Source organism: Nelumbo nucifera, chromosome 8 (assembly GCF_055504915.1).
Source record: "Nelumbo nucifera cultivar China Antique chromosome 8, China Antique-T2T, whole genome shotgun sequence".
NCBI classification, from domain to species: Eukaryota; Viridiplantae; Streptophyta; class Magnoliopsida; order Proteales; family Nelumbonaceae; genus Nelumbo; species Nelumbo nucifera.
In genome coordinates this window covers 7,366,156-7,389,008 of record NC_142656.1, presented here as the reverse complement: position 1 = coordinate 7,389,008, position 22,853 = coordinate 7,366,156, and the positions used below count along the sequence as shown (strand labels likewise).

Genomic DNA, 22,853 nt, shown 5'->3' with positions numbered 1-22,853 from the left:
AACAAGAAGTAAAGTGGGCTTCCATCATATGTTGATCTCCTTTGAGTTTTGATTTCCTTTACCCTGAAACGACTGCCACAGGATTTATGATCATCAAAGCAACTCGGATAACTTGCCACATGCCTGATGTTTCAAATATCAATAGTCACTAACAAGGTTTTAAAAATCGACCCGGAAATGGAATCGTTCTGGCCACCTGCTTTTGGGTCAATGGTTCGACCGTCCAGGTCAAATGGTTCAAACGATTTGAGTATTTTAACAGTGATAAGTCATTTTATCCATTATATTGGAATATTAGGGTAAGATGCATATAAATATAAAGAGAAAAAAAAGGTGGAATGAGAAGCATTTGAGAAGTTTCGGGTGAAAGAGTTTAGAAGAAGAAAAAGAAGGAAGAGGAGGGCTTGAAGGCTGCAGCGGCGACTTATAGCAGCGATGGTGATGGCGACGGCGATGATGGCAACAACAGCGGTGGTGGTGAAAAACGAGAGTAGAAATGAGATTTCTCAGATAGATCTCACTCTCTCTCTCTCTCTCTCGCAAATCTGTCACCTGGAATCTAAAGTCTAAACTTCTCTCCCAGATCTTTAAATGTGAGATCTCTAACACATCTCTCTCAGAGTCTTAATAGATCTCAGATCTCAAATCTGAGTTTCCTTTTTAACAAGTTAATAAACCACAAACTATTCTCTGAGTCGAACAATTCAACAGTCAAATTATCTAAGTCAACAATTCATTGACTAATTCAATAGCTTTTGACCAAAGACCGAGTTTAAGGTAAAACAGAACCGGTCACCTAAACAGTTTCTGGTCCAATGAATCTCAACATTGGTCAGGAATGATTGATCCACTTGCCTCAATGGGTCTCAACTCTCAACTAAAACTGTGGTTTAGTAAAATACGAATTAATCATATTGTTTTAACCATGTAAGGACATTAGGTGATATCACTTCTTTATTTAATAGGCATTGTAGAATTACAATTACTTCTTGGCACCACCTTTCTTTGCACTGTCCATTTAAATGCTGTAATACCAGATGCATAACTGTACCCTTCCATCCAGATTGACTTCTGATTAAATAGTAACTTATATGGCCTAGACCCCATACAACGGCCCTTGTGTCCCCTGACGAACCGGATCCCAAATTCAGTTGCGATAGATAGGACACTTGACACTGATGTGATGGCAATTTTTCAATAAACACCCAAGAAACTAAACACAGCCTATATAATGTTCTGGTAAGGTCCACCATGCAAAGTCAAAAGCTGCCACAACCCACAAGAAAGCCAACCCAAACGGGCACTGAGCTGAACATTTAGATAATAAATTGGCTCAGCTACTTTGAGGCACTCTGAACAGAAGTCACATCAGCGCTTCATATGCACATCTCAGTGTGTATTGGGAGCATCTCTCGCTTGTCATCGGGCCAATACACGTTGGATGTGTTGTCGGGAGCTGATGTGAATTCCTTTGAATAAGTTATCTCAAGAGATTAAATGGATAGCCCAAGAAGTGATTGACTTGTTTGGAAAAGCTTTCATATACAGCGGCTTCTAGTGTTGAAAGTAGACCTGTTCATGGGCCGGGTGGCCCGACGGGTTATCCCGGCCCGGCCTACCCCCAGACGGGCTTGAACAGGCTTTTTGGCCCGTGGGCTTAACCTCGGGCCAAAAAGTCCAGCCCGCATAAAATTCGAGTCGGGTTCGGGCTTTGCCAAAATAGCCCGGCCCGAGCTATAGTTAAACCTAAGTAAAAACCCTATGTGATGTCTATTTGAATAAATTTTTTGATTTAAGAAGGTTGTTGATTCACTTGTAGGCCCATTGTTTATTTAAATAGGGGAAAAAACATCTGAATTAAAATAGATAATGTTCATTTGAATAGGGAAAAATTCGAATTTCTTTTATTAGGTCGGGCTTCGGGCTCGGGCTTTTTATCAGGGCCGGGCTCGGGCCCAAGTTGTAGGCCCGTTGGTCGGGCCGGGCTCGGGCTTGGGCCTAACATTTTTTTGTTAATAAAGAGTAAAAGCCCAGCCCATGAACAGGTCTAATTGGAAGGTAGGCTATGTTCAACGTTTTTAAAATTGGATCGGACTAGATGGCCGGACTAGAAAAACCAAGCATTTCACCCCAAAACTATTTTTTGGCAACAAACTGTTGATTTGGTCAGCGAACACTAACCTAAGCGGTCGAACTGTTGAACTACCAACCCAGACAATGGTTTTGGCTGTTTTTAATTTTTTTTTTTTTTTGTCTAAGCCAATAATCCATTAGACTGGATGATCGGACCATTCGACTCAAGAACCGGATCCAGAATGGTTCCTTGCCCCTGTCCAGTTTTAAAAATATTGGACATATTTGATGACAAACTTAGAAAGTCAAAGATAAGTTTACATGAGCTGAGAAATTAACTTTGTAATGAAACTATTTTCAGTAGTTCCTCAAAAAGCCGTTCAGTCAATGCAACTCAATTGATGCTGAAGCCCTCCCAAACAGGCCTTGACTGAACAGCTGATTTGGGTTATATGGATTTTTCATCTACAATAACTCAAAGGCTACCTAGTTAAGACTCACCTTGGAAAGCTGGAAGAGCCAGAAGCCGCTATGTTTCAATCCCTCCCAGATGATGGTTGGGCTATGTGAATCATGCTAGCAGACAAAAGGTCAGGTTAGGTTGAACATTTGCCAATTTAAGCAATCTGAATTTAACCCTTTGGCTTTAGACAGACAGTAACTGCCTATTTGGATGGGCATTTGTGCAGCAGCTTCAGCCCTTCCAACTTGTCCTTATTGTTGGTCCAAAAGTTGGCTTAGATAAGATCAATATTCCGGTGAAACTCACATAACTTCTCTGAAACAGCTCATTCAAGGCAGAAGCCCTCTCAAACTGGCTAACCCATGATCCCTTAACCCCTTGTGCATATACATATAGATTGGAAGGATCCCGCTTCTCAAATTTGATACAAGAAGCGGGAACAACGACAGCAATCATCGTCACTGGTCGCTGCCAAACAAGAGGCGAGGCGTGGATAAAAAATTAAAGGCGAAACCCACATATTTTACTCACATTTTAGGATGGATAGTGCTTTTGAGCCGTTTCCAAACCCAGCTGCCCAGGTCCAGAAAATGTATTCAGGGATGGCAATTTCTATCCTATCCGGTGAGTATCACCCTTTATCCTCTCTGATGGGACAGGTTTTTTACTTAAATGATGAATTTTGGGGTGGATACGGAGTGTTAGGATTTTACAATCCGGTAGGGTATAATATTATGTTAAATTTGACCCTCTCTAACTCACATATTGTTAGAATTCATATACATTTTATGTACTATGTATTGAATTTAATAATATTTTAAATTTTATGTGAAGGATAATTGATAATTTATGTATTTTTTAATTTTTTTAATTAAATAATTAGAAATCTTGATGTTTATTTTTATTATTTTATTTATTTATTGTTTATATATGACAAGAAATAAATAGGAAATTAGATGCGAGTTTTAAACCCAACTTGCCCCTACCCTTGAATGTGGAAAATATAGGGTTGGAGAGGATTTTAGGATTTGGATTTGAAAAATCCTAACTCACTACGGTTTTGAGACGAGTACAAGTAGGGGTGCAAGTCAAACGGGTTGGGCCAGTTTTATGGTCAATCCGGGCCTAGCCCTAAAATTTGGGCTTAAGGCCCGAGCCAGAGGTCAAGCCCGATTTTCCCAACTCGATCCCAGGCTGCCCCTATAATTTGATGCACTCGGGTTGGGCTCGGGCCTAAGTCGGGCTCAAGTTAGTCAATGAACACACTCTAAAATTATACATATATAAATGTATTTATAAAAATATATATACATATATTTATGTATGTATGTAAATATGTATTCAAAATAAATATGTATGTAACATTTACATATATACACATATATATGTATAAATGTATATAATTGGGTCGAGCTCAGGTCAGGTTGGGCTACCTAAGGGCTAGGCCCAAACCCAACCTGAAAAATAGAAAAAAAAAAAATTGACTTCTTGGGCCCAAGCCCAGCCCGAGGACCAAAATTCTAAATCCAGCCCATGTAAAATTTTAGGTTGGGTCACTTCAAGCTCGGGCTGGGCCTACCCAAATTGCACCACTAAGTACAAGTCAAAAAAATTAGGAAGATAGATAAAATCTAGAATTTATAAAACCAGACGTCAGAATTCCTAACATCCAATGTAAATGAATGATGGATGGACACAATGTACAAATCCAATTTGCATGTTGCAACGAGACATGTTCATGGGCCGGGCCGGGCTTTTACTCTTCATAAACATGATTTTGTTAGGGCTGGCCCGACCAATGGGCCTACAACATGGGCCCAAGCCCGACTCTAATAAAAAGCCTGAAGCCCGACCTAACAAAAGAAAGTATTCATCGCCGGTGACTGTGTTCGCCGGTGTTGAGTTTGTGTTAGAGAGAGAGAGGATTCATCGATGCCTGTGTTCGCCGCCTCACCGGTGCCTGAATTCGCATCTGAGATTCTGAGAGAGAAGAAGTGAGAAGAGGAACGAGAGAGAGAGAGAGGACTTGACGTTGTCGTCGGTGCCTGAGTTCACGTATGAGATTCTAACTTTCTAGACGAAGTGAGAAGATGAGAGAGAAAGGACTCACTGCCGGTCCACGAGAATTCACTGGTTGCGTCGGTGACTGTTCGCTAGTTCTATCTGCCTGAGAGTGTGAGGTTGCATCGATGAGTTTTCCACTATTGAGATGAGAGGTTCAGCTAGAAAGAGAAGAATGAGAAGAGAGAGTTTAGAAACTTAGGATATTTAGGGTTTTTTATTTAACTTAAAAGTCGGATTGGGCTTTTTTAACAAATCCCAAACTCGACCAGTAAAATAATCAGGCTTGGGCTTTTAGGCCCAAGGTCAAGCCCATGGGATCAAATCTGTGTTCAAGCATGTCTGGGAGTCGGGCCGGCCCATCGGGCTACCCGGCCCATAAACAGATCTACTTACAACTAGAAGACAAAACGATCGGGTCCAGATTATAGGAATTCGGCAATAGGCTGAATCCGGATCTCCTGCATTTCCTTTCGGTAAATGACGGGTGTTTCATTAAAGGGCATAATTTAATAATGAGACACGTGTCAAATATTTAATGAAAGTACATGATTAAACTGCAGCAAAAGAAGTGCATGAGATACCTCGATACCGCACTTTGGAAAGAAATGGACTCTACTTTCAGCCCAATCCTAGTCCTTAGATAGAAATAGTTCGGCTGCTAAGACCAAGGGCGAGGGAGAGCGACTCAGATGAGATGAGACTGGTGAGTTTTCCACGTAGAAGATGAGGAAGTCCACGAGGTTGCCACGTGGACTGATCCTAGAGATTGGAGCACAAGCCACTCTAATGGACCGAGAATGGGAGCCTACGCTACGCCTACGCGGTGATCCTATTCAAGAGCCTTCTAGACTCCTCTACCTGGGCCCTGGGCAAACACAGTCCTTATCTCCTATAACACAATGGTTGTGGGTTTTCAAATCAAGTTCAAGGCGGTGGACTGGTTTATGTTTATCTGTTGAATGTTCTAAGTTGGGCACCTCCCCCTAAACTAGAAATGAACACCCCAACTTACTAACCCTTTCCACACTTAAGTGCCCATTTTAGTTTCTTTCACATGGGGATCAATAGTCCATGGGCCATGCTGGTAATAGAGAAGGCCAGCCCATCAATTCTTCACTCCATCTTAACCAATGAAAAGAAAATCAGATGAAAACAACAATTATAGCCATATGATTCAATCTGTCTGTTCACCCCCCCATCCCCCCATGCCGTTCATCATACGGTCCACATCTTGGATATGGTATTGAACACATTTCGTTCCTGGTTTCATGGGCTTAATACCCATCAATTCATTGTGTATGGGCCTAAACATGGGCCCTTTTTTGAGAAGAAAACGAGAACGAGAAGACCCACTAAGCGCCAGCTGCGCCACCCCCACGGTATTGACAATTTACCAAAATTAAGGGGTCGTAGTGCAAAACTCTTAAATTAATTGACTGCGTGTTTTGACTTCTGATTTTTCTTGCATCCTTCGTGTTTTTATAAGAACGTGGGCCTTTTCACTTCCAATTCCCGAGAGCTCCAGTTTTGGCAGAGCTTGAGATCAGAAGAAGGAATTGATAAAAAGACGTGTGTTGTTTTGAGATTAGCATCGCGACTCGCAAAGTCGAAGAATTCTATCGTCCAAGAACACGAAGTGATTTTATAATTCTTTTGATCGAGGTACTTTTCGTTTAATTTGGTTCAGGCGATGATATAGCGGAGTGCGGAGTGAAATCTTCTAGGTTTTTCATTTGGTTCAAATCTTTTCAAATTTGTTCATAATTCGGAGGTTTGGATTCGGTTGGGTTGGATGGCGTTTGCTTGAATTCGGTCGCCCTTTAGACGTATTGAATTGAATTTGGTTTTTAGGGGGTACTGTTGATTGATATCAAGGTTAGGGTTTTGCATCAGTTTGGGTTTTTGGAAGACATTGTAAATATGAAAATCAAGCAATTAGACGACGACGTCGAGTCTGATAACAAGGACAGTGTTTCCCCAAAACAGATAGTTCGAGTAGACGCAAAGAGAGCGTTGGTCGGAGCTGGGGCTCGAATTCTCTTCTACCCGACTCTTCTGTATAACGTTTTCCGGAACAAGATTCAAGCAGAATTCCGATGGTGGGACGAGGTTGATCAGGTACTCTCTTTCTTTCTTAATTCTATGTCTCTGTATATTCCAGCACTGTTTTTGGTTGAATGGGCGCTCCTATTGCAGTGCAAATCCATCATAATCCTTTTTCCACTTTCATTAAAAGATATACAGAAGGAAGTGGCGCACGGGTTGAAGTTGTCTATTCAATTAAGGTTTCATATCCTTATATGGGCTGAGTTGCATATAAGGAAAGGAAAAGCATGATCTTTCATATGTGACTGTCCAATTCTTCATTCATTATGATGTTGGGTATTTGTTAAGATTCTTCTGTCACTTGTCCAGGAAAAAAAACAATGAAAGTTTCATTTGATTTGCATTTTTTCTTGTGCTCTCTTGTAATTATGAATCACTGTTATTTCCAAATGAACATGTTTAATTGGCTTGTTTGTATCTTTATTTTCAGTTTCTTTTGCTGGGTGCTGTTCCATTTCCCAAAGACGTTCCTCGGCTAAAGCAGCTTGGTGTTGGAGGTGTTATTACCCTCAATGAACCGTATGAGACTTTGGTTTCAACGTCCCTGTACCATGTCAGTAATTTCTATACGTTATGTTCACTTGTTACTCTCTTTTAAATGTTGAATTATTGTGGGATGTCGTCACATACATTTTCCCCCCTCTTTTTGGGTAGACACAATTAACTTATCTGAATTGTTTATGGTAGAAATAAAAGGCATATGCAATTATGCATTAAGCAACTTATTGAATAATTTGTGGAAGCTAGCTTGCATTTATTGGAAATTCAATTTATGTTTTCTTTCCCCTTTCCTTCTGTTGTAATTATTTGTTCTATGTGCCTTAGGTGAAACATAAATTGGCTTATAAGAACACCCAAAAGTATTTTGTATAAATATTAAAAAAAAAGTTCAACATTCATTCCCATCCTAAGGATTCATTTCATTCTGATTGATCTTTTACAATAAATGAAATGAAAATGCCAGTATTAATCCAGCATTTCACATGAGAGTTCCCTAATGCACAACATCTTTGGCACATCTAATATCTGGGAGATTGGGAAGAACATTGGATCAGTCCTACGGTCCTACCAATAACCAAAGTCCAAAGCAACCCCAAATAAGAGGCAAAATAATAATTATAAAATAAAGTATTGCTTTCCTTGACAGGGTACAAAAGTATGCACTCTTCAGGTCCTGTTTTGTGGGTTCACCTTTTCTCTTTTATGGTTTTCAGGCTCATGGAATCGATCACCTTGTCATCCCCACAAGAGACTACCTCTTTGCTCCTTCATTTGCTGATATAAGCCGAGCTGTAGATTTCATTCATAGTGAGTGACTTTCTCTGACACAATGTTTGGTGTTTCCTTTTCTGCCAATTTATGTTTTTTCCTCTGTAAATAATGCTGCATCAGTATAAGTAAAATTCTTGCTCTAGACCTAGATTTCATTTTTATCTGGGTAATGGAAACCAGCAGTGATACCATCAACTTACTCCCCCCCGCCCCAAAAAAATAATAATAAAATAAAATAAAATAAAATAAGGTGTTGGATTCACCAGAAACAGGGCACGTTGTTTGGGTGTTGTTTTTTCCTTTTCCTTTCTTTCTTCTTCTCTCTTCATCTATCTCTTCATATGCCCCTACCAACAGGAGCGTGGTAAAGGTTGATGAGCTTTCTTGGGTTGGTTTTCGTATGTGACATGGCTTTGATTTCAATTCAAGGACTAAAAGATGATTGAGGACTTTGACCCAAATAATCAATATAGGGGTTGGATAATGGTGTTGGCTTAATGCTGATTTTTAAGATACTGGTACTGAACAAGAGGTCTCTATTTTATGTTTTCTAGAGAATGCATCATGTGGGCGAACCACTTATGTCCATTGTAAAGCTGGGCGTGGCAGGAGCACAACCATTGTCCTCTGCTATTTGGTAACATTTTCTAATATTGCATTTGAAACTTCAATAAATTGTGGGAACTTTTTTACATATTATCCTTGGATGTTTGGTTAGATGATACACTGCTCAGGATCCCCTGACCTCTTCAGAGTACATTCTGGTCTTCCAAAATGAGCTATTGAATATAGGATAACTGTGCCCCTATTGTTTCTGGTTAATTTCTATTTCTCTATGACTTCAGTTTTCATATTGTCCATCCAAAACTAGTTTTTGGTTAATATACATACCCCCTTACGTTATGTAGTTGTTTTCATCTCTGCCCTGAAACAGAAAGGTAGATCTATTATCATTGCTTCAAGATTTCAAATGGCCAAAATATCTTTAAATGTAATGATATTACTTGATGGAGGTTGATTATTTCTTATCCTGTATTTTTATGTTCATGTCCCCTGTATTATGGATTTTTTTATATCATCGAAGAAGAAAGTCAACCACTTGGCCTACCATCATTCCTTTAAGATTTCAGAAGTGCCAAAATATCTTTAGTTACTTCATATAAAATTACAGCAATATAACTTGATTAGGTTATTTTAATCGTTTGCAATATAAAAAAAAATCACAATAAAGGGTATAACATGGCATGTATAAGCTGACAACATGGTCGCATAAATGCGCTTAAAAAGTAAAAAAGCAAAGGCAAATACAAAATCACCAAAACATAAGGGCATAGGTGCGAAAAAAAAAACCTGAAAATGGTGTTGTTATGCTTTCTTCATTGGCATTCAATTAATCTTGTGATTTGTATCATTGTTTAGGTGGAATATAAGCACATGACACCTGCTGCAGCTCTGGAATATGTACGATCTAGAAGACCTCGAGTACTATTAGCTCGTTCGCAATGGAAGGTATGCAAGAAAGGCTCTTTATTATATATTAATTATGCTTTGCTAAAATCTGTTCTCAATGATTAAGTTCTCCTTCTCCTATGCCATTCTGTCACATATTGAGATCAAAACGATAATGCCAAGCAAGATTTATAACCTTGCTTCTGTTATTGTTAATTATGCAAAAAGTGTTTTCTTCCCTTACCTAACAAATCTTGTGATGCTGACTGACTGTAAATTCTTCAGGTTGCTTAGAGTAATATTACCTTGACATGTTGTTGCCTGCTGGTATAAACTTGATTTTGCCTATTGAAGGGGGATTGGAATAAACCTGCTTCCAGGGAGAATAGATTGGGTTTTCCACTCAGATGGTCAGACCCTCATAATGGTCAAAGTTTTATCCAGTAAAATGTTGTACCTTCACTTGCCTATCTTTGTAGGACCAGATTTTGTCTTCTATTCTTTAGAAAAAAGAATGGTTGGCAATCAGATACTAAATTGTCTTTGCTTACTGCTTTAGCCTTTCTTCTGTTTAAAGCTGTTTGCTAACAGCATTAGTCAGCTCATGGCCCTAGCTTCTTTATCTGTGCTAAATGCAGGCAGTCCAGGACTATCAAAAGCACCATCCAGATGTTTCTGCATACTCTCCCTCAGGGGATGAAGTTATCATAACAAAGGCGGATCTTGAAGGTTATCATGGCAGCCACAATGATGCTCTGAAGGAGCTGAACAGCGCCCGCAGAACAATTAGAGCCAGGCCCATGATAGCAAAGTTGTCTTGTCTTTTTGCATCATTCAAAGTTTCTGGTGGCACCTCGTCAGTGGCCGGGCGGCTGCCACAGATACGTGCTTGTTAGTTAGGGCCACAAGAAATCGGAGTCCGAGAGTAATATGGCTTTGTACATAAAAGCATTCTGAAAAATAATTTGAGGGTGATATATTTATTCCCCAAGCATGGATTTGGCTGGGATCTGTACTCCAAGTCCACGAGGACAGAGAGACAGCCAGACACCCTCAATGTTGTTTATAATACTGTGCTATGTGCAGGTTCATTTGTACAGAGAACAAGCGCCACTTGTTGTATATTCATCTTAGGGTCAATTGCAAGTAAATTTCTTCTTGTACATACTTATTACTTTTTAGGAAAAGAATCTTTAAGAGAACCTTTGGATTTACATTAATTGTTGTAGACATGATTGCTGATAATTCCTCCGTGATTGAGATCTGAGAGCAGAGGAGTCACTCTGAGGAAGTTTCTCTTAAATGGTACATAACCCAAGTTTCACTCTAGTTGATTATCTCCCACGTCAAAGAAGTTCTAGTGCAACAAAGAAAGACTAAAATAAAGGCAATTTATGGTATAAAAGTGAGTATTTCCGAAATAGGCATCAAGGACCAAATATGCCATAAAGCACAGTGGGGTGATCCTTGTAGCAAAATCTCTTTCTTGGTCGCATTGGTGTATAAGATTTCTTTGTTGAATTGGCTACAAATAGCAAGGTGTACTAATGTCAGGTACGTAACAGGTATTTTTAAAACTTAAATTTCACAAAAGTTAAAAGAAAAAATTAAGTTTTAAATTTTATGTGGAAACATTCTACCAAAGAAAAAGAAAAAAAAAGAAGAATTCATTGAAACATCTTTTTACCATTCAGGGGGTGTTTGCCAATGCCTATGGTTTTGCTTTTCATACAAACATATTTCATCATTCAGCAAAAGTCATATGATTTTGGTGATGGTATCAGTTGCTTTTCGGTTTTGAAAAACAAAATTATTGATCAACATTCCTTTGGCGGAGATTCTTTGATGGGGATGTTTCAGCTTACTTATTCTAAAAAGCAGAGAAAGTTTAAGTACAATATTACATTGATTATCTTGTAAGAGATACATATTATAATATAAGTTGCCATCCCCTCATAAATCAAGAGCAATTCCCCTGTGAGCATGCATGATTGCATTTGCAGATTCGATCAAACATCAATTTACATTCATTTGAATTGTTGACATGTTTGTGTTTCATTAGAGGTCAGGTCACAAGAAAAGGGAGTCGGGAGAGGTAATTTCTCCCAAATCATGCCTCTGAAAATGTTTGATATTTAAATGTGCTCCTCTCTAAGCAATTACCCAATTATATGGTATCAGCCACAAATCAGAACCCCCACAGGAGTTTGCCAAAAGTTTTAATACCAGAAGCTGACCTCACATTACCCTCCACTTTCATTCAACCTAGCTTGGGAGTAGGGACTGCACGCGGTGTAAAATAACCTTACACTGGCAGTGACGCAGAGTTGTCTAATCTAAGACCAAGACCCAAGAGAAAAAGCTCAGCAAAAATCATGTGGGAGATATTTTCACCATTCAACTAATAGACTATTAACTTTTCAATTACTTTCTTCTTCAGGCATTATAATTTTTGAATTACGAATAAATGGTTGGACATGCTTTTTCTTTTTCTTTTGTTCAATTTCTATCTGTACTTTATAAGTTCAGCAGCTAACCACATTGATAATTAATGCTACAGTGATTCAGTTTATGTTCTTTATTTTTATCATGAGTCATGGATCTCTTATATACTATAACTTTTATCTGAAAATTATGCTTTAAGGAAGAAAATTAGCTCAAGGTTCCAATTTTTGACATGATATGCCCATTCTTATCATATCAGTTGGCCACTACCCCAAATAAAGGGAGTTTCAGATTTTCACCAATTTCAAGAGATTAACAGGTTTAAGACCGATCTCACAGAAAAAAAAAATTGAGAAATGTCTTTCATTTGTATAAGTTGATATTATTCCCCGTTGTGTGTTTTCGTCCACTAGATGCAAATCGGATTTTCTGTCCACCATTCTCTACCTACAGTGAATCGCAACCATACATCACCTTCTTGTATTATGGGTGGTGTTTGGCATTGATGTGATTTTTAGAAAACGTTATTATATAGGTGTCATATTAGAAAAAAGTGGTGCTTCAAAAAAACAGCCTCTTATTTGGTATTGTTTTTTAGGAAAAAAAAAAGAAAAAGAAAAAACATTGCTTCAGATCACACCTTGAAAATCAGAAAAGTGTGACTGAAAAAATGGCAAATTCAATGTTTTTTTTTTCAGAAAACAGCCCATTACAACCAAGGGCACAATAATATAATATCATCTTAGATATTGTATAATATGATCAATATTGAAAACGGTTGTACAATACTGATATCAAACAAAATTAATATTATTTTTCTAGAAAACAATCTACATGGCAGTATGGCTTTTAAACAAAAAATAATACAATTCAGACATCCCCAGCACCATTTTCTGTGTTCCCATCATCGAAGGTAGGGTGCGGGTAGAGAAAATGAGTAGGAAATCTGATCACCATTAATATGATAATATGCAAACCAGAATTCCCTCAATCCACATCCGCACTACACATGCTTTATGCAATGTTTGAGCTTCTCCACGGGGAGGAAGCCATTAAAATTTACAACTTCAGTTATGCATCAATTCAACAATTGCTGGGAATAAAGGTAATAGGTTAGACTTTTTGGAGTCACTTTGGACAAGCCATGAAGCTTTTTGGGGCCCAGTGAACGACAGAGGGTAGAGATGAGAGAGAGAGAGAGATGAACAAGTGGGACCCTTTTATTGGCATCAACTATGTTGCCACGTGAGAGGATCCAAGACCCTTTAGATCTCTTGTCCAACCAAACGATTTAGCTAGTAAACCTAACCAGTAACCATGTCAATAGTTTTTTTTTTTATTAAAAAAGAAAAGAAAAAAAAAAATATATATATATATATATATATATATCGAATGATAATGTTTATCCGCGTGCTGCTTCATGATTCCATATATAAAATACCCTAAACTGACAGTCATTGGTGACCAGATGACTCTTAAACATGTGTCAATCGAGGCCCCACAACTCGCCATATGTTCCACATTGGAAGCATCAGGACCCACCATTCCACTTTCTCATCAAATAACTGAACGACTTTTCGATAACCCTGGTCAGTGATTTGGGCACAAGTCCCCCCACCCCCACTCAGTTTTTTAAATAAATATAATGGTCACGTTTGTCAAATACTTCCGATTTTTAATCTCACAAACCAATATTACATATTTTTCCAGGTGATAATTAATTAGATTTATTATATTGTCAAGACTTATTCAGGAATTGAGAATCACAGCAATACTAGAATATAGCAGCAGGTTTGGCCAAGCTGTACACATGAAAATTAAATAGTAGCGTGGTTTATGGTTAGGAACTTGGAGTTGTTTCCAAATTTCAGATGGAATTGTTAGTATTACTTGTTGTAGCCGATACAAAAGTGCAAATCTTGACTGAAACCTGGAAGTGGAATAGCAAATTAAATTAACCAGTTCGAACAAAACAATCAACTGCAGTGCCCAAAAGCTGGATCATATAATTAAATAAATTCCTTGTAAGTTGTAACCCATAGTCTGTCTATACAGGAAGACTAGAGTTGAAGCATGTGCAAACATATATAGCTGAAATTAGTTTCCAGAATGTAATATCTTGAATTTAAGCTCAGACGACTGGTATCGAGCGTATAGGCCAAACCCCAAAGATAGATAGATTGGGGAAAAAGAAGAGAAAGACGATGGGAGGTTTGATGCAATCTGAAAAGCAGCACTTTGTTATAGAATCCAAGAAAAGGTGGCCATGTTGTGATATTCTCCCTCCCACTACACAATATCGTCCTGCAACTTCTTTGTGGGACCAAATCTGTCCATGAGGAAACCCCAACTCTGCTAACAATCCCACTTCAAAAGCATTCGAAATCTTCCATAAAAGCAGAAAGAAATGAATATCAACTTTTTAGGTTGAACAAGACATGTCACTCTTTTTCCTATTACATGTATATTTGGAAGTTGGAAATTGGAAAGAGACATTTCTCTCTCTCTCTCTCTCTAACGTTCTAACGTTCTATTCCATCCCCACATTCCCATGTAATTAAGATTTTCTTTCTTTCCTCCTTTTGATTTGTTTATACTTATTTGAGCTAATACCTAGTCCAAAGCATCAAACATATCTGCATTAGGATTCCCCTAGACAATGTAAAAAGACTCAACTCTCCTCTCTGTCATAGTAATTAATTCAGGTCAAAGATGGGTATGCAGAGTTGATGATCTAAATTAAAGCCGATAGATCGAAGTAGTTGAAAAAAAAAGACTGATCACCTGCTCAAATCTCTGTGGTAGCGTCATCGACTGAGTAATCCGTTTCTCTAGAGCTTACAAGTTACATTAATCCTGTGGATTAATGTGAAGTTGAGCTATATAATTTATAAGTGATGGATGATCGATATTTGATGAGTTGCCTAAACAAGTCAGCGCTCTCAGTCTCAGCGACGCTGAAGATGTTATTAGTCATTTCGAATTATATCCTTGGGATAAAAAGGATGGGGTTGTCCTCTCTTTCCGTGTGTGTACTCTTTATTCCCTTTGGCTCTGGAAACTACTGTGAAGATGCCTCTCCCATGTTGATTTACCTTTCTTTCATGCACGTCCCTTAAAAAGAAAAGTTGTCATGCACGTTCTCTCTCTCTCTCTCGACCTGTGATTGGTCATATTGAGAAAATAGAATCACAATGTACTAGACTAGACATCTTTCCAAGGGATTATAGTATTTGAAGTTTTAAATTTTAAATTCAAGAATGCCCTAAAAACTAAAGATTGTTTTGTTTATGAATAGAAGGCGCATTGGACAGCATTAATTACACCCCTCTGAGCAGCCACCACGTGGAAGATTCCTGTGTCGTTTAGCTAGGTTAACCTCTTTTCGATTCTCCAATCTCTACTATTACCACTACAACTGAAACGAGGGAAAGCAAAAAGCTAGCATATGGAATGGAATAAAGCATCAAAGAGCTTCTCTGTACGTAATAGAAGACAATATAAAATGCTTAAAATGTTAATTCTGTTACGAAAGCTATATAGCGACAATGGAGATGCCCAATCCCCCATGTCCAACATCGATCAACAACAAATTAAATACAAATACCACAGCAAGATAAAATTCTCGTAGCATTCGTCAACATTAGAGCAATATGCATGACTGGCTTTCATCAATCTCAAACAGCAACAGAGAAACAACTACAGTACTCACTAAGTGACGGATGAAAAGCACGCAAGGAAATGGACCAGAACGAAAGAAAAATATACACAAGTGGGGCATCCAATCCTTGATTCGGGGTTTTCTCTTGATAGATTAGGAGAGGTAAGGCTTCAGGGTTTCCTCTTGTCGTAGCAGAAGAGATGAGAGCGAGAGCCACCCCAAATTACGTTAATGCAACGTTTGCTCTAGAGGGTTTGTTCTGAATAATTATTACACCCAGCGCCCTCACTTAGCAGTGCAGTTTTTCTCCATCATCAAAGCTCCAATTCCTTCACAGATGGCCGATCTATGATAATTAATCTGTGAATTGAAGGAGCTATCCAAAGCCTGACCCTGCTCCAGCCACATTCGTGCCACGTCTCGTCTCAGCTGGTTGACAGCTCGATCGAGAGCCCAATTATGGTACTCCACCATATCTCGGTGCACTTCCTCCGGTCTGATCAAACCAGAGACACCCATTAACGCTCTGTCGAGACATTCCCTTCATCAATTGCTCGCCCACTAACTATTTGAATCATTTCATCATGTACATACATACATATATAGAAGCTCATCAGCTTCCACTAGAGATGAAACCAAGTGCTTACATGTAATTGCTTATTATGAGAAAAATATAATACTACATCGATTACACCAACTTATTATCTCTTGTTTTGTTCCATGATCCTAATGATAGTAGTTAGCTGTATGTGCTATTAGAAAACTATTATACAATAATAATAGATCGCTCGCATTAATTCGGGGCTAGGAAATAAAGCCACAAATTAAATTTGTGACATATAGCACTAACATGCACGTTAAGATTGATGATTTGATAGGTATGCTTCCCGTTTGAGAGCTGCTCCGGAGAACTATACATATGTAGTAGGGGTATCAAATGAAAGTTTTCTCATTTGACATCATCTAGCTGGTTATTTGATGGGAATGCTTTCATTGAGTGCCTCATGAGCCCCTGCCTACATTTATTAGCTCAATAACTTAAAAACCATATAAATAATTGTAAATTAACCTTTTTTTTTTTGAGACAACGAATAACAAATTATAACATGGTATATCACATGAGAGTGTTCTCACTTGATCAACACTCATACATTTATTTTCAGGTTTCAGAAAACTGGGCTCTACTTTTAGGTCTGGCAATCGGAATCGGAATTGGAATTAGCAGGAATGGATTCCTATTCTCATTCATTCCCAAGGGAGGGGGAGGGAATGGCCATTCCCTCAAATGGGATAGTTAATGCCATTCCACCAGGATTGGGAATGGGATTCTAATTCCACCCCACCAACCAAATGATTGGAATCGGAATGGGCCAACTTCAAACCCCTTATTCCCACGAACCAAATATATTTCAATAGCACAACTACATACCTGTATATTCATCCAAGTGGAAGATTTTGGTGTCTTACCAACCAATAAGTTAAAAGAAAAAGTGCCTACCCAACAAAAAATAATATAAAGAAAAAGTGTTAATTTGGTGCTTTCAATACATGCTATTTGATCATTCTCTTAATTTTTTTCTACCAAAATGCTCTCTCTCTCTCTCTCTCTCTCAAAGTACACAACAATTAATCTATAACTCAAAGTTGTTTAAGATTTTGTAGTTTAGCACCACTTCCCAGGCAAAGATCCATTCAACATTATATCAAACATATCAGTACCAAATAGTGCGCCATATTTTCTCTATGAATGTGAAAAGATGAGGAGAAAGCGACTCAGCAATGAAATAAACTATGCAACTGGTCTCATTTTTCCAAAAGAGGAAACTTTAGTGGATCCAATTCACATCTGTTTTGGTAGGTAAACAAGAAAAAAAAATAACCTTTCTAACTTCACCTTCTATACTCTACTGGTAAGCATTGACAAGTGACAACCGCAGCAAATAGCCTGTGTCTTTTACACAAATCCTTTCGTTTTACGTATTAAAACAAAATGGAAATGAGAGAGTAACTAAAACCACCCAAAAAACAGAATAATAAGAATAGTGATAAAGACGATCCTGTAATCATGATGGTGATGATTTTCATGCATGATTTAATTGCTTTGGGTCTTTGGTTCTCCTTCTATTGTCAGCTAGAGCAGCCTTCCTTTCTTTCTTTCCCGCTTGCTTGTTCTTTTATTTATTTCCTTTTGTAACATTGATTGTTGTACAGTTTGCTTGGCTCAGTTACGAGCCCTTTGTCCGAAACCCTAGAAAAGAAAGGAAATGAACAAGACCCCATAAGGGTTCTTGGCTGCTTCTTCTTCTTCTTCGAAAGAGCTGCAGGGTTTTAAGTACCGGTGATGATGTCGAGCATCATGTTGTCTGTCAGGATTTTTTTTTTTCTAATTTCCTCTATTTTTGCTGTTACCCATGATGATCCGGGTTGTCAGGGTCTGGCCAGAAGGAGTACTTTAACCATTCTGCCTCTTGTGGGCTTGTGATGGATGACTCCTGCAACCACAATGTATTGGAAGAATGAGATGGGTAGGGTTAGGGTTTAATATATATATATATATATATATATATTTCTGCATAACTACATATAAAAAGTTGTTCCTCTTCTTTTCTCCTTTTCATCTCTTCTTTCTCTTCACAACCAATTTGGCTTTGGTTTTGATATTTTGTTCTTACTAATATTTACATGTACACAACCACATATATGAAATATTTCTCATTATTTCATTTTATTCTTTTCCTAATTGTCAATTATAATTACTAAATAACTTGAGAAAAGCTTCTCTACCTCTTATCTTGCTTATATTTATATTTTTAAACCCAATTATTTTCCTGTTTTGATTAGTAGCGAAGTCTAAAAAGGAACAGCCTGCAAGGGGGGGAAAAGAAAAAGATACAGTGTCTCCTAACTTTTTTGTTGTTCAAAACAAAAATAAAGAATCTGTTTTTATCTTCTTCCAAAACTAACGGGTGTCTGTTTTGCCTTCTGCATTCTTGGTTGAAACTCGTATTTATTTGTTTATCTATATATTAGAAAAGAAGAAGCTAGCAATAGGATAAACAGTTCCTGTTTTCATGTTTTCCTCGATCTAAAGAAAATTCAGGCATTTCCTTCCTTTTAACCTGGCACTTTTGTTAATGAATAATGTACTCTGCAACCCACATAACGAAGAAAAAAGAGAAAAGTTTGCAAGTTTTCTGTTTATATCTTTTCATTTTCTTTGTTATTCTTACATGCTTCTCTTATTTCTTTTTCCAAAGAAAAGTGTTCCATTTTTCTCCTCTATCCAATCTAAAGTACTGGTTTATTGATATTATCCATCTCGGTTGACACTAGGAAGCATGCCTATCAGAATTAAAATACGAAAATGGAAGACTTCCGTTGTCTCTCTCATGATAAAGAAAGAGAAGCTCAGAGCTGAAACTTACTTCTTTGATGTCTGTTGAAGTGCAACCAATCAACATCTCCTCCAACCCAGAAGCAGCCCTTCCACCAAGTTTATGATGTTGATGCTGGTGCTGCTGTTAAATTGATTCAATTAAAAAAGAAGGAAAGAAAGAAAGAAAAGAAAAAAGCACTGATAAATTCAATCAGACCCATTAGTTACTTTGTGCAACTTGTCTAATAATAAAACCAAAAGATTCATTACCGCGTTCGCCTGCCCTAAACACAATTGAGTACCACGAAACCTAGTTGACCCGGTTCATCTGGCCAAAAGTTTTATTATGTTAAATTCTTGGAAAAGAAAAGCTAGTCTTTGCTTAAATACCTGATATTTTTCATTTTGGAGGATTATTGTTGATACATTGTAGGGGTCTTCATCAAGAACAATGGAGGTGTGGAGGGGGGGTGGAGAGATGATGGTAGAGATAGGATGCGAAGGCCTGCTGACATGGAAGGCTGCCATGGTGACCTGATGATGTTGTTGTTGATGTTCATGGGTCACGTCATGCTGTAGTCTCTGGTGATCTTGTTCTTCATGCTCTTCGCACGTGCGGGCTGCTGTGATTTCTCTTGCCTTTGAAGCTTCTATCATTCCTACCTGTAGCAAATAAACCAACATAGTTGATAGCCAGTCAAATTTCCATTCTCGTTATCAATCTTCTACTCTTTCTTTCCTTGGTATCTCTTTCAGTTTAATCCATGTTTTTGCGATTTGCCTTTTAAGTTGATGTAGAGTTAACTTGTTTTATGCGATAATAATAAGCCCGATAGAGTTGAATGGTGTATATTCAAGAATTGGTGCGAGTAAAGCAATCTGAAATCTCTGTACTGTTCTTAGTGTTCATTCGCAAAAGGCACAGTCATCTTAATATCCTTATATTCATGAAATTTTTTTTTTTTTTGTCATTTTCCTCTGATCAATATTCTCTTTTAACTAGGAAGAAGATCTACAGAAATTGTAGGATGGTAAAACATGTTGAATCGATAAACAACGTGATTTACCTCATCAAAGCTCTTCCTGAATGGGGCAAAGCTAAAATGATCAGATTTCATGTGTTCAATATCCATGACACTGTAGCCTGAAATTACAGACCCAGCAGCGGATAGTTCATCTCTCTGAGCACTGACGTCTCTGGAAGAACAGCTCCCACTACCACTGTCTCTCCGGAGAGGCTCATTGCTCCCTTCGCCGGTGGTTGCACTTCGATCTGACCAATTACATTGTCTGGGTTGTGTCTGATAGAATATCTTGGACACAACGAGCTCGCCTTCTTTCTCTTCTTCATGCTGACCCAAGTGGTATTGGTGCATGACCCAGTTGGTTTTTTCAGGTTTCCGATGCTTGCCGAAGTTGGTGTAGAGTACTAGAATTTTCTTGCACCCTTTCTGCTTGCCATTCACCATTACAGGTCTGGTCTTGCCGGTTTTATGCCACCGGGTGTCACCACCTTGCAGATCGCATTCAGTTTGAATTTTCCTTCTCTTTCTTGTTCCGGTGGTGTAGGCCTTGGATGGTCTGTGGAAAAAATGCCGGCTCAAGCCATCTCTTGTAACTCCTGAAAGAAAGGAAGATGCACGAAAGCATCGATCGCCAAAATCAAAATTAGGTTATCTTAGGTATAACAAACTAAATCTAATAATGCATACTTACAAGTAACAATATAATGGAGAAATAAAACAAACATCTTTTATGTTTTAGATCCAGTGGAGTTGGAGAGAAGAGGAAAGGGATATTGACATTGGTTTATTGGTTTTGATGAAAACCTGCAATTCAATATTACTTTAAGCTTCACGAGAGAGAGAGAAGATGGGCAAGAAATTTTCTATCTACTTTCACAAAATCTACAGTGTTCCCATCTACTTAGAGACGACAGAGAGAGATTTTCTATCTACTTTGACAAAACTGGTAAAGTTCCTATCTACCATGAGAAATGGTATCATTAGCAAAACTCAGGAGAGAGAGAGAGAGAGAGATGAAGTGGTAAAAATTCTGACCTGGTAGTTTTTCCGGATGGGTATAGCAAATTCCATCTTCACCTTCAATCGTAGGAATGAACTCATCTATCAGAGGGTGAGATTTAGAGTCCTTCCCTGCAACTTTTGCTTCAAGGTGTTCGATGAGTTCTTGATCTGTTGGATCAAATTTTACTCCTGCCGGAAGACCTAACCAGTCCTGCAAAACCCATTAAATTCAGAAATAAGGAAAAAAATAATAATTTAGAATTCTTTTATATTCTTCTATGCATTTTAGTTGTAGCATGATTCGATGATAACTTGATATTCAGAGGACTGAACTTAAGACAAAATTATAATCACAGTCAAGACCAAGCATAATCCTTGTTCGATTCCTTTTGAGAAATCTTTCACTTCAAGCCAAGAATATTATCATTGAATTCTCCGTACCGGTTTTCGTTCGAGCTTTTGTCCGCACCCAGGACACTGCTTGGATCCACACATTTGATGCTCTTCGAGCTTCGCGTCAATAAGATCAGAGCTGCTGATAGAGCCTATGTGAGTCTTATTCATGGCTCTTTAACATACACTACAGACGTTTTCGCTTCTTCTTCTACTCAACTTGAGATAAAAAGTTGTTACGAAATTCTCATCCTTATGCAAGACTCTGCTCTTCTTCAAGTTCTCCTGATCCAGCTCCCTATAGCTCGAACTCGCCACAAATAGCAAGAAATGAATATCATCTGAATTGAGATTTGATGGTGCAAAGAAGAGAAAAAAAAATGCTTTTTGAGTCGATAGAAACTTCGTAACGGTTTCGAAGATCAGAGAAGTTCAACTCCAGGAAACCAAAAGTCTATCCTTTCTTTTCTGAAATTCAGAGATACATCAAGTGGGAAGTGAGAAGCTGACAAACTTTGAAACACGTCCACTGAGCACATAAACAAAATATATTGAGAGCTTCAATTCTTGTTCGATCAGATTCTATCTAAAACGGGAAATTTAAGAAAACCCACGATAAAGAAGATGAACCCTGTCTATCTGTATTCTGGAATGAATAGAAGAAAAGAGGAAAAAAAGAAAGAAGGGAGCGGAAGAAGGAAATAAGAGAGCGGAGGAAAAGAAGAAACTGTAAATATGGATTGAGATATAAACCCGCTTTAACCATTGAAAACACCAGAATTCCTCCTACTTTAACTGAAGCCAATGAGAAAAAGGAAAAGGTGCTCCCTGAGACAATACCATCTTTAAGTAGAACATGTAAACGAGAGAGAGAGAGAGAGAGAGAGAGAGAGAGAGAGAGAGAGAGAGATTAAGGGGGTGTGAAACTCAGCTGTTTTGTAAAGCGATATAGCCCCCCCCCTCCCCCCCCCACACACACACACCTTTGTTTTGTAGCCTTGACTACAAAAGCAAAAGCAAGAAACAACCTTCACAGCTGTTACTCCGGCACACATTCAAAAGCAGAACAACCCTATCTATCTGTATTATTATTTAAAATTTTCTTCAATATTAAAAATAAGAGACAATTATTAATAAATATATAATAAAAAAGGGTTCAGAGATAATCAGAGTTCATCAAGTTGAAATTTTTATTATTTAGAAGAATGCCCATCTTTGTAATTAATACTTGGGGGAAGCCAAGAAAATTAGCCATCTTTTTTTTAAAAAGAAATATATACTATATATAATGAAAATAAAACGTGTTATTTGTAGAATAAGAAGATTTATCTGTAAGTGAGAGAGAAAGAGAGAGTGTGTGTGTGTAATTTTCTTAAAAATATTAAAAAAAATAGGAAAAAAATATCATAAGAACTCACATGGGGTTCGGGCTGGAGTGCTGAAATCATGATTCTTTTGCCATGAGAGTTGCAGAGAGAGAGAGAGAGAGAGAGAGAGGGATGAGAGAGAGGGAGAGAGAAAATT

At 38.1% G+C, this 22,853-nt stretch overlaps 2 protein-coding genes across 6 annotated transcripts; one reads left to right on the top strand and one right to left on the bottom strand.

Moving 5' to 3' along the window:
- Positions 1-6,086: 6,086 nt before the first annotated feature.
- Positions 6,087-10,643, top strand: LOC104588254 (phosphatidylglycerophosphate phosphatase PTPMT2). The gene is made up of 6 exons (XM_010246110.3): positions 6,087-6,718; positions 7,137-7,259; positions 7,921-8,014; positions 8,533-8,615; positions 9,398-9,487; positions 10,066-10,643. Exons 1-6 carry the CDS (start codon positions 6,521-6,523, stop codon positions 10,321-10,323), a joined length of 846 nt encoding a protein of 281 aa, XP_010244412.1. The 5' UTR covers positions 6,087-6,520; the 3' UTR covers positions 10,324-10,643.
- Positions 10,644-17,313: 6,670 nt separating this feature from the next.
- LOC104588253 (NAC domain-containing protein 75-like) lies at positions 17,314-22,853 on the bottom strand. 5 transcript variants are annotated; one of them, XM_010246108.3, is made up of 7 exons: positions 22,748-22,853; positions 21,378-21,627; positions 20,970-21,147; positions 19,977-20,530; positions 19,300-19,572; positions 18,959-19,051; positions 17,314-18,025 (listed from the first exon to the last, which is right to left on the bottom strand). In XM_010246108.3, the coding sequence occupies exons 2-7, from the start codon at positions 21,498-21,500 to the stop codon at positions 17,939-17,941; spliced, it is 1,308 nt and encodes a 435-aa protein (XP_010244410.1). In that variant the 5' UTR covers positions 21,501-21,627; positions 22,748-22,853; the 3' UTR covers positions 17,314-17,938. The 5 variants fall into 5 exon arrangements, with proteins under 5 accessions (XP_010244410.1, XP_010244407.1, XP_088748703.1 ...); XM_010246105.3 differs by having other exon boundaries at positions 21,378-21,797; positions 22,748-22,840; XM_088892577.1 differs by having other exon boundaries at positions 21,378-21,858; positions 22,748-22,836.

What these genes read in the sequence shown, in the direction of transcription:
- LOC104588254 (XM_010246110.3), top strand. Translation starts at nt 6,521, where the DNA reads ATGAAAATCAAGCAATTAGACGACGACGTCGAGTCTGATAACAAGGAC. An exon ending in TTTCAACGTCCCTGTACCAT is followed by an intron (nt 7,260 to 7,920) that starts GTCAGTAATTTC and finishes TATGGTTTTCAG; the next exon opens with GCTCATGGAATCGATCACCT. An exon ending in AGCTGTAGATTTCATTCATA is followed by an intron (nt 8,015 to 8,532) that starts GTGAGTGACTTT and finishes TATGTTTTCTAG; the next exon opens with AGAATGCATCATGTGGGCGA.
- LOC104588253 (XM_010246108.3), bottom strand. Translation starts at nt 21,500, where the DNA reads ATGAATAAGACTCACATAGGCTCTATCAGCAGCTCTGATCTTATTGAC. An exon ending in AAAAGCTCGAACGAAAACCG is followed by an intron (nt 21,148 to 21,377) that starts GTACGGAGAATT and finishes TGGGTTTTGCAG; the next exon opens with GACTGGTTAGGTCTTCCGGC. An exon ending in TCCAAAATGAAAAATATCAG is followed by an intron (nt 19,052 to 19,299) that starts GTATTTAAGCAA and finishes TCAATTTAACAG; the next exon opens with CAGCACCAGCATCAACATCA.